At 49.3% G+C, this 10,301-nt stretch overlaps 2 protein-coding genes across 2 annotated transcripts; both read left to right on the top strand.

Moving 5' to 3' along the window:
• The first annotated feature begins 525 nt into the window (after positions 1-525).
• On the top strand, positions 526-2,224 carry LOC117892219 (adenosine kinase). The gene is made up of 3 exons (XM_034798320.1): positions 526-950; positions 1,023-1,178; positions 1,237-2,224. Exons 1-3 carry the CDS (start codon positions 871-873, stop codon positions 2,102-2,104), a joined length of 1,104 nt encoding a protein of 367 aa, XP_034654211.1. The 5' UTR covers positions 526-870; the 3' UTR covers positions 2,105-2,224.
• Positions 2,225-5,331: 3,107 nt separating this feature from the next.
• LOC117890439 (odorant receptor 43a) lies at positions 5,332-7,219 on the top strand. The gene is made up of 6 exons (XM_034795269.1): positions 5,332-5,785; positions 5,846-6,113; positions 6,179-6,278; positions 6,332-6,433; positions 6,917-7,024; positions 7,115-7,219. The coding sequence occupies exons 1-6, from the start codon at positions 5,332-5,334 to the stop codon at positions 7,217-7,219; spliced, it is 1,137 nt and encodes a 378-aa protein (XP_034651160.1).
• The last annotated feature ends 3,082 nt before the right edge of the window (positions 7,220-10,301 follow it).

The raw sequence follows: 10,301 nt of genomic DNA, 5'->3' as shown, positions 1-10,301 counted from the left end.
TTCTCCTATTGAATATTCAAATCTTTAACGGGTTTTAACCGTTTCGTTAAACTTTCTGCTGCTGCTGGCAGCCCTGACAAAAGTTTGCTCTCCCGCTCTCTGCGCTCAGAGCCCGAAGCTTTTGTGTTTGTTTTGCCGGCGAAAAGAGCTTTTGCTTGCTCTGCGTCTGCTTCTTACCCAAACAAGAGCAGCTGTGGCCAGGGCTGCAGAAGTGCAAAACTTTATGTAATCCGCACTAGAATAATTCCAACGCATAAATTAAGAAATAAAGTCATTAGCTATAATAGATGGCATTTCCAGTTGAACTTTCCAAGCTGCAGACAGTCATTAGTTCCGCAGAGAGGGAAAGGGAGATTCATTACACAACACGGACAGACGGGCTCGCAGGTAGACGCAAAAGAAACAACCACCAGAGGCAGAGCGAGCCAAAAGCTTCTTTCAAAGTCAAAAGAACGAAAAAAGTCGAAGGCAAAGCAGAACAAAATGAGAAAAGCAGAACAGTGGAGTATTTTGTGCCAAAGTGAACAAAGAAGTTGAAGTTGGATTTCCAATGATTGCCCTGTGACTGGGATAAGTGGGAAACCCACACGACGGAGGCAGCAGCGACAGAGACAGAAACAGCGACTGCCATGATATAAAAACACAGAGCCAAACCGGCTCCGCCACTCAGTTCGCGTCTCGCTGGTCGGGGCGAAAGTTACGGACGGCACACGAAGAATCTCTCAGCATCGCCACAGATCGGACTCAGCTGTTGGCCCGTCCACAAATAGAGCACAGAGCAGGCGGAAACTGGCAGCACAGTAAATCAAATGTGTGACGACGTAGAATCGCGAAAAGTACCCGCTCCACGCTAATTTACGAACGAACACAATGGAGTACCTGAGCTATGTTTATGAGAAATTATTCGGCGGCAATGCCCCAGACGATGACACGCAAGGGCGCTGCCACACGTAAGTTGGGGGGAAATCGCTCTGGGAAAGCTCAGCACTAATTTTCCTCTTTGGTTTTTCCCGTACTCTCAGGCCCCGCAAAGTCGTGTGCTTTGGCAATGTTTTGCTGGATCGTTTGGTCAAGCTGGAGGATCCGGAACTGCTGCAGCGCTACGATCTGCAGCTGGGCTCCAAGGGCGAAATGGAGCTGGAGAAACTCAACAAACTGGCGCTGGAAGCTGCAGAGAGGTAGGAACTATACCCCAAATCTCCCAAAATATCTTCTATAAAGGTATCTTCCCGACAGCTCCCAATGCCTGACCAAACCCGGTGGCTCGGCCTTGAACACAGCGCGCATCCTCAAGCAACTCGGCACGGATCCCACGTTCTTTGGTGCCGTTGGCGCGGACAAACATGCGGAGGAGCTGCGTTTGATCTTCCGGGAGCGCGGCATTGAGGCGCGCCTGCAGACCATCGAGTCGACGCACACGGGCCAGTGTGTGTGCCTCATGTACGAGGATAATCCCACGCTCTATGCGAACATTGGCGCCTCCGCGCAGTTCTCGGTGCAGGCACTGAGCCAGGCGGCCATCCATGAGGGACAGTCCTTCCTGCGTCCCCTCGAGCGCAAGCAGATCCTCTACGTCGAGGGTTTCTTTGTTCCCCAGTGCGCCGACGTCTGCGACTACATTGTGGAGAATCTGGTGCGGAATCGTCGTCGCCTGGCACTGAATCTCAGCGCTCCGTACATCGTGCGGGGACATGCCCAGACCATCCTGAAGCTGGCGCGGCACGCCTTCTTCCTCTTTGGCAATGGACAGGAGTTCGAGGAGCTCGCCGCCGCTTCCGGCGCCCCGAGTGTGGACCAGTTGGCCGAGCAACTGCTGCGCGAGGGCCAAACCCGCGTTATATTCATCACAAAAGGCAGCGCCGGCGTTCAGGTGATCACGAACTACGTGGATGAGTTGGGTCCACCCGGTCCCATCAGCGTCGAGGACTATCGTGCGCCGCGTGTGGAGCAGCTGGTGGATGCCACCGGTGCGGGCGATGCCTTTGTCGCTGGCTTCCTGCACGCCTGGCTGGAGAAGCGATCGCTGGGCGAAAGCATTCGCATGGCCACCGACGTGGCCGCCAAGGTGGTCACCCAAGTGGGCTGCAATCTGCCGAGTCCTTAGCCGTAGAGGATCTTCGCACAATCAAGCACCAAAGTAGACTCTTAGCATGTACGTTCCACAGACTCTGGGCAGAACTCTCTGCCTTTCCCACACACTCCTGGCCTTGGCTTCCTGCCGCTCACCCTCCCACAAGCAATTTGACTTAATAAAAACTTAATTTTTTGCATCCAACTGCGAGATAAGAGCACTTGAGTCTGTGATCCACAAATGGAGATGTGTGTCAGTGTTTGCCCATGATTAATGGGGGATTTGTGTATGTGGAACTGCGCAGCTTAGCAATAATTGCAAGGGGGAGAACTTCGCAGGGGGAGAACTTCTCTGGGGGCGTGACCTTCCTGTCCGCATTTTGAGATAAAAGATTTTTATGCATGTCTGAGAGCAGGGTTTAGTCACATGTTATCAGCGAGTGCACTGGCTAAGCATTTTAGCTTTTAAATATAGATTAGAGTTGGCTGTGGAAACGTGATCATAAAGAAACAAAATGATTAAGTGGCTTAAAAGTGTTTCAATTGCAAGAGAAAGCGCAGACATGTGCGCACACCTTACGCGTATTTTTTGGGAGATTTTTATAGCTGACATAAATGATTCATTACAATTGTAGACTCAGTTTGCTGTAGGTAGAGCTCCAATGTTTCGTAAATGCAATGGGAACAGCAGGCAGCAGAGCAGAGCTCATTATCGCAGCTCATCGTTGCATCTCTCATCTCATATGGAACCTTGTTAGATAAGTGAAAGCTGACAGCCAGAGATCAAGCTATATTTGTAGCAGTTCGACCTCAATTGGCTTGGCTCAATACATATATACATAAATATGTATAAATAAATACTTATAAATATGTAAGATGGAAGTTCCACCTCGCTGGCAGTCTTGGCGCATGTTCTTTCCTCATTCTTCCTGCCTCATTCGTTATATTTCGTTTGTATTCCCTGCAAATTCTTTTGAGGCATGTCGAAATCGTTGCCTTATTATCCGCAAACAAAACGTTTCTCATTTTCCTAGGCCGGCTTACTCAGTCCACCCACACACAGCAGGCAGAATGACGGCATAGAACTCGCTTCGATATCAGCAGAGCGTAAGCGAATTCCGCTTTTGTGGCGCCCTGTGGGGGTGGCGGCTGTGACACACATGTTTGCAAATCGTTAACAAAAACTAAGCCGAAGAGCGCTCAGCTGATGCAGGCAAATCCCAATGCCAGATCCCAAAACAATAAAGCGAGCGACGGGCCAGGCCAGGCCGGGCCGGGCCAATGGGCTACACTTTAAAGGCCAATTCTCGGCTCAGCTTAGTGAGCTGCCTAATTGGCAGAAAGCTGCTTAAAATGTCTAAGAAGAACCAGCCAGAGTGGAATCTGGCAGGGAGTAGACCCAATGGCAATGGCCATGTGGCAAAGCCAATATTGACACGCCCACACAATTGAGTGCCGCCTGGCGATGGGTCTGCCCGTTTCTGGCTTAAATGGAACTTGCTGCCGCTGCTGTTAATTACTTGATATTAATTTTATACAAGCCAAGAGGGAGCCCAGTCCCTGCCCCTTTGATTGTTTTCTATGCTGTGGCCAGGCACACGGCCACTCTCTGTCCCTCCTGCTGTCTGGGTGGCCCGTAATTAATGTCATCGTGTGGTTTATGGGGTTAACAGGGCCGACCACAGTCTGCAGTTTCCACTTTGATGTGCGGCCTCCCAGCGCCTTCTGCTCTGGCCCAAGATCTGCTCTAAAATGTTATAATTAACTGTGGCATTTTAATTAGTAATAAATTGGCTTGCCTCTTAGATTTTCTGTTCGATTTTCCGATAGATTTTCTCTGCAATTTTCTTGCAGTGCATTCGATGCCCAAAAAGGCCTCGGCTGGCGTTCCTCCTCTTTGATTTATGTGCAACGCTGCGTATGAGCAGCCAAACGGGGCAGCTGTAACTGACATTGCATATTTGTCCAGCCTCGTAGATGCCTCACAGCCCCACCCCACCGGTCTGGCCTGGCCCCTCCCCCTCTGGGGCTTGTTTGCACAAAATATTGCGCATACGCCGCCCGAGTCGAACCTTCTTTGCCGTTTGGCTTTGTCCCTTTTGCCTTTTTGCGGCATAACGCGCGGTTAAGTGGCCATAATGTGTGCCTTTATGGGCTTGGCGTTGGCATTGGCATTGGCAGTGCCTGGCTCCTGCCCTTGTCCTGCTTCCAGTTCCCATTTTAATTCCTTTTTGCCATATTTGCTGAGCCAGCATTGTTGCTGAATTATGTTTTACCAGGCCGCTCGCTGGCTGGCTTGTTGATTTTTGTATTGTATTTTTTTGTATGTTTGCTGGGAGAAAGTTGTCTGGCTGTCTGTTGGGCAAGTCCTTCGCTGGGTGGACTTTCGGCCGTTTGCATGCACGATAAGCGGGTCTCTGGCCAAACACATTCGACTCTTTTGGCATGTTTGCCCAGTTGTTTACGGATAATCCGGTTTTATTGTTTAATAAGTCATCCCAGCTATCGCTGCCAGGAGAACCTGTGCTGTGCCAGCCTCTGCTTCTTGCTTTCTGACTGGCTGGAGGACTGCCCTTTTCTGGCTGCTGAGAGTGAAGCTTCTATAAAATCGATAGCCAAATTAAATGGCATTTCGCATGTAGCAGAAAAATCTACTTTAATTCGGGCAAAACCTGTTGAAAATATCTTTCTGGGGGTGTTGGCTGCTAAGGCACAGATAACGCTATCAAATGGGACATCAAATTATACAAATGGAGTGGCAGAAAAAAAGGGAACAGAAACAGCAAATTAGGGTAAGGAATTTAGGAATTACTTTTGGGATGCAAGCGCAGAATTTGTTTACATTTGAGAGCCAATAATTGCAATTTAAATTGTGTAAAATTGTAGAATTAATTCTCGCTTTGCTTGCTGGCATTTGGAAGCCTTCTTTCGACCCCTGCTTAAAGTTTTCCTTAGCTTTTTCTTGGCGTAAATTAAATGTCTTACTTCTATTAGTGACACATGCTAATTTTCCGGGGGGTTAGACTTTGCCAATCAGCAGCCGTTGCTCCCACGTCACTTACATCACACTCATCATTAGGCAGGCCATTAGCTAAATTATAGACTACGCAATGACAAAATCCCCTTAGCCATAACCAATGCAAAGCCCATTCCTACCAGGGCCATCGAGGGCGTCAATTGGCGAGAAGAATAAAAGACATTTGCCACAGCACTTTGCGGCACAGTTGAAGGTGGAGAATTACTCGAGTAAGTGGCAGAGAAATGGCAGCGACAATCGATGACAACGGCTTGGTGGGGATCAACGTGAGGATTTGGAGATATGTGGCCGTGCTGTATCCCACTCCGGCCACCAATTGGCGGAAGTTTGCCTTTGTGCTGCCCGTTTGTGGCATGAATGTGATGCAGTTCTTCTATCTGCTCCGCATGTGGGGCGACCTGCCCGCCTTCATCCTGAATTTATTCTTCTTTGCGGCCATTTTCAATGCCCTGATGCGTACGTGGCTGGTCATAATCAAGCGTCACGAGTTCGAGGCATTCCTGGAGCAGCTGCACGGACTTTATCAGTGGATTCACGAGTGCTCCGGTGATGAGTACAGTCGGGCCGTGCTGCTGCAGGCGGAGCGAGAGGCCCATCGCCTGGCGGTCTGCAATTTGTGCGCCTCCTTTCTGGACATTGTTGGGGCGCTGGTCTTTACGCTCTTCAAAGAGGAGCGAGGTGAGTTGTGCTGCTGGTCAGTGGAATGATTACTCCTTGTCCTTCCCCCTCCTCCCACAGTTCATCCCTTTGGCGTGGCTCTACCCCTGCTGGACATGAGCCGTTCGCCCGTCTACGAAGTCGCCTACTTGCTGCAGCTGCCCACGCCCCTGCTGCTCTCCGCCCTCTACATGCCCTTTGTCAGTGTCTTTGCGGGGTTTGCGCTCTTCGGCCGGGCCATGCTGCGTATTCTGGTGCACAAATTGTCGCTGATTGGCGGGCAGGGCAAGGACCATCGCATGCTGGTAGATCTGATATCCTGCATACGCTTTTACATCGCAGTAATGGGGTGAGCGGAAGTCCGGGTTGCATCCATTTGACCAGGTTTGAGCAGCTCTGTCTGTGTCTTTTCAGTTATGTGAAAAACTTCAACGAATTGGTGAACCTCATTGTGGCCGTCGAAGCAGTCATCTTTGGCTCCATCATCAGCACGCTGCTTTTCTGTTTGAATATTGTAAGAGAGTAAAGAGGAACATCGACTTTTGCTTACTGCCTCTCTTCTTTCAGATAACTTCACCCACGCAAGTGATCTCAATCGTCATGTACATTCTCACCATGCTCTATGTGATGTACACCTACTACAATCGTGCCAACGACTTGGTCATTGAGGTAGGCGACATGCTCTCTTCTTTGCTTTATAGCTGGCAAATAACTGTCAACACTCTTTGCACGAGAGAGAGGGAATAGACCCACCACCTTTTATAACTTCAGCATGCGCTCGCTCTTTGGTTGCGCCGAGACACGATCGATCATGTCTCACAATAACACACAGCAGAAACGAAGCCAAAAACGTTTCTTGCTTCTCTGCCGCTGCGCACAGTCGCGAAATTGTGCAGCTTCTTCTCTGCCGCTGCGTCGCTACGTGTCGGATCTGTGTGCATAGGCCGAAGCTACACGAAGCTTTCACGGTGTGCATGCGCCGACTGCGCTGCCCGTGATCGTTTTCTATGCACACAGCATGCGACGCTGCCGGCAGCCTCTGCTTTCGCTGAGCAATGCAAAGCAAAGGTTTGTTTTCAGGTACCCCTGCAAACGTTTACAGTTATTTGCGAGCTCTGCTTTGCTGTGACTAATTTCTCTACCTGCTTCTAGAACTCGCTGGTGGCGCAGGCCGTCTACAATGTGCCCTGGTATGAGGGCGGCATTTATTTTCGCAAAACTCTCTTGGTATTCCTGATGCAAACGCAATGTCCATTGGAGGTGGGTTGGCATTTCATTTCATTTTGGGTGCCAGTACTCCACTCTCTAACTCTAATCCTGTGTGCTGTACGCTCCATTTCATCATTTCAGATAAGAGTTGGCAACGTTTACCCCATGACTTTGGCCATGTTTCAGAGTCTGCTGAATGCATCCTACTCCTACTTCACCATGCTGCGTGGCGTTACCAATAAATGAGCTGAAAGAGACCAAGGAGAGAGGGAGCTTTGCATTGCTGTAAGCCCTGCACTGTATTCCTTTACCTCGCCTCCCACTCTCTTGCATTCCTTTCCCGCTCTGGCACAGCGGCAGCAGTCCGCTCTCTTGCATTCCTTTTCCTCTATTCCGCACACTGCCAGCAATCTGTGTAATGCAAAAAGTTGTTGCTGTTGCTGTAGCTGATGTTGTTGCCTGGCTTTCCTTTTTGCCTATTTGCATATGCTTGCCGTTTGAAAGGATTTAATCGGACTGTTTGCCATCGCAGTGCTGGCTGCCGACTCCTAGCTGCCGACTCCCTGCTAGCCTCTGCCCTTCTGCTTGCTCCTGCCAGCTAAAATTGCTTTGAATTGGCTTCTGCAGATTGTTACACAAAATAGATTGTAGATTAAAGCAAAATGTTATCGTTGAAATAAAGTCAAACCGAAAGTTTTCGTTTCTCGGTTTGTTTTTGCAGCTTGCCAGAGCGCTCACATTCGTGGCTAAAATATGGAATAAAATTGTGATTGGCAAACATCAGACACAGCCACAGCCACAGAGTTAGTTAAATTACACGAAAATCTGTCCATGCCAAAATTGAATTTGTTTTATGAATATTTAAGCCACTGGCAAAGCCACAAAGTGTAGAGTTTGTGGCATTATTTTGTGTACATTTTGCATTGATTTGGTTTAAACTAATGACAATTATAAGCACACATTAAGCGCTGACATTTACCTTATTTGTTTTCAATTATTTTAGGCAGCAAATTTCTGCTATTTTGTGCTCTTTTATTTGCTTTTTGGAGAATGCTTTGAGGGCGGCCAATCGAATTTTTGCATTTGCATATTTGAGTGTTTGTCTGTCTGCCCTTTTAATTAAAATGCCCAAAAAGCACAGGGCCTGGCCTAGTCGTTGTCTGCTGCAACTTAATTAACATTAGTCATGTCCTTTATTATGCAAATAAAAGGCTTACAGCAGCAGCAGCAGCAGCAGCAGCAGCAGCAGCCCGGAGGAGCAGCAGCAGCAGGCAGCAGGCAGCAGCGGGAGCAGCTCCAGCTTTGGGATCGTTTAATGCCAGCAACGAACAGCAATAACAACTTAATTTAAAATTCATTATAACTGACACCAACTAGTTAAACAATTGCCAAAGGCATGCAGCCAGCCAGCCAGAAGGAAAACAACAGCAAGGACCCGCGCTCGCTCTGGGGAAAATTGAAATGAGCGGCGCTGGAATAAACGCAAATAAAGTTCACTTCAAGGTTCCCGCACCGCCCCGCCCCCCGCTGTGCCGCTGCTCGATGTCCTGCCGCGGAGCAGCGCATAAATAACAACAGTCGGGCAGGACAGCAGAGCTGCGCCGCCATCCATCGCTCGCCTCGAGTGGCGTATACTTAATTTTATTATGAGGTGTCAAGTGGGGACGGAGACCAGTTGACTTTGCCACCCAGGAGCCGCCTTTTGTCTGGTGCTGCTGTTATTTATGTTGTCTGCCTTGGCGGCAGGTGAATGCCTATGCCGCCAGGCGACTCCCGCAAAATGTGAACTTCCTTTGGGCTTTCGCTTTTTGCTCCTTGCAGCGGCATAGTTTCCTGGCGTATCCTTTAATTTTTATGCCACAAATATGCAAATGCGGCAGCGGAAATGTAAATGTGGCAGACAGCAGCAGAGTGTCCTGTGTGTCTCCTTCATTGTTGTGTGTTTGCTGCATAAAATTAACAAGTTTTGGCGCTGGCTTTTGGTTTCATTAGAGAAGGGAGCAGCAGCCACGGGCACGGCCACTGCCACTGCTTCTGTTCCTGCTCCTGCCACTCGCCGTTTTATAATTGAATTCATGTGCCTCAATGGCGAACAGGACACGCATTTGCGCTGCACTTTTAAATGGATTTTCAATTGCGGTTTTGCTGCCGCTTGTGGCATAAATTGCTTTAATGAGTTTGTATCGAAGCGGCAGCCCGGCCAAGTGGCTTCATTGATGGCAAGTACATGTGCCGTGTGTGTCCTGCGTGTCCTGGTCTCCCCACTCGTGACACTTCCATTGACAGTTTGCTGTTTGCTCTTCGCATTTGGCTGTTAATTTTCGTTTTAATTTGTGGCTTCAGCGCTGCATTTTGTTGCCTGTTTTGCGGTTGGAATTTCATTTGCATTTCGGGGTTTGTGGCTTAGCACACACTTGGCCAGTGACTGGCTTTAACTCTACTTAAACTCCATCAATCTGCCGGCTGCTGTTGCAGTCTCTATCTAATGCCTGTTGCAGCCCCTTTGCCAAATGCCAGTTGAATATTCCAGCGTCCATTGTCTGTGGGGGTCATTTGCACAAATCTCTCATAAGCAAAGCATTCATTTTCCAATTATTTATTGATGACTCCCACACAGGCAACAACTCGCTCGCTCTCTGCCCCTCTGCCGTGCAGACTCCAGCAGTCACCTGCAATAAATTGCCTGAGCCACAGCCACACACAGAATGTTTGTCTGGCTCCGGCCACGGCTCCGGCTCCGGCTCCTGCCTGGCTGCTGCTGTCTGTGTTCTGGCACAACATTTGCATTTTCACTTTTGATTTATTAGTGCCATTGCCATGTGTAAATTGCCAAAGCAAAGGTGCAAACAACAAGCCAGAGACGCCTCGAGAAGGAGTTGCAGCTGCACAGTCAGCGTTGACAAGGACACATTATGTTTGGGGCGAATGAATGGTAATTGCGGCACTGGAACAAGTAATTGAAGTGCAACTTCAAATGAAGAGGCAGCCTAGAGGCAGCTCCTAGCTCCCGCTCCCACCACAATTTCGATTAGTTTTCGAGGCTTTCGCTCCCCCAGGGGCGTGGCCCGGCCTCTTATGCCATTGCCAATTACTTCCGCTTCTATGCAAGTTCCGGCTGCGCAGGTTGCGAGCTGGAGTTGGAGCTGCAGCTGGAGTTGACTGCCGCCTAAGCGGCTTTTCTTTGGCTGGAAAATGTCAAGGCAGCGCAGAATTCTAGATGCCAGCCAAAGAGCCACAATAATGACAGCCACAAAGAGCAGCAGCGACGAAGGAGCGGCAAGCATAAGCAGATAATTACACAACAGAACGAAAGAGAGTCTCCCTCCCC

Source organism: Drosophila subobscura, chromosome E, assembly GCF_008121235.1.
Source record: "Drosophila subobscura isolate 14011-0131.10 chromosome E, UCBerk_Dsub_1.0, whole genome shotgun sequence".
In the NCBI taxonomy this organism is placed as follows: domain Eukaryota; kingdom Metazoa; phylum Arthropoda; class Insecta; order Diptera; family Drosophilidae; genus Drosophila; species Drosophila subobscura.
The sequence above is the reverse complement of the archived record's forward strand: the minus strand, read 5'-3'. Positions and strand labels throughout refer to the sequence as shown.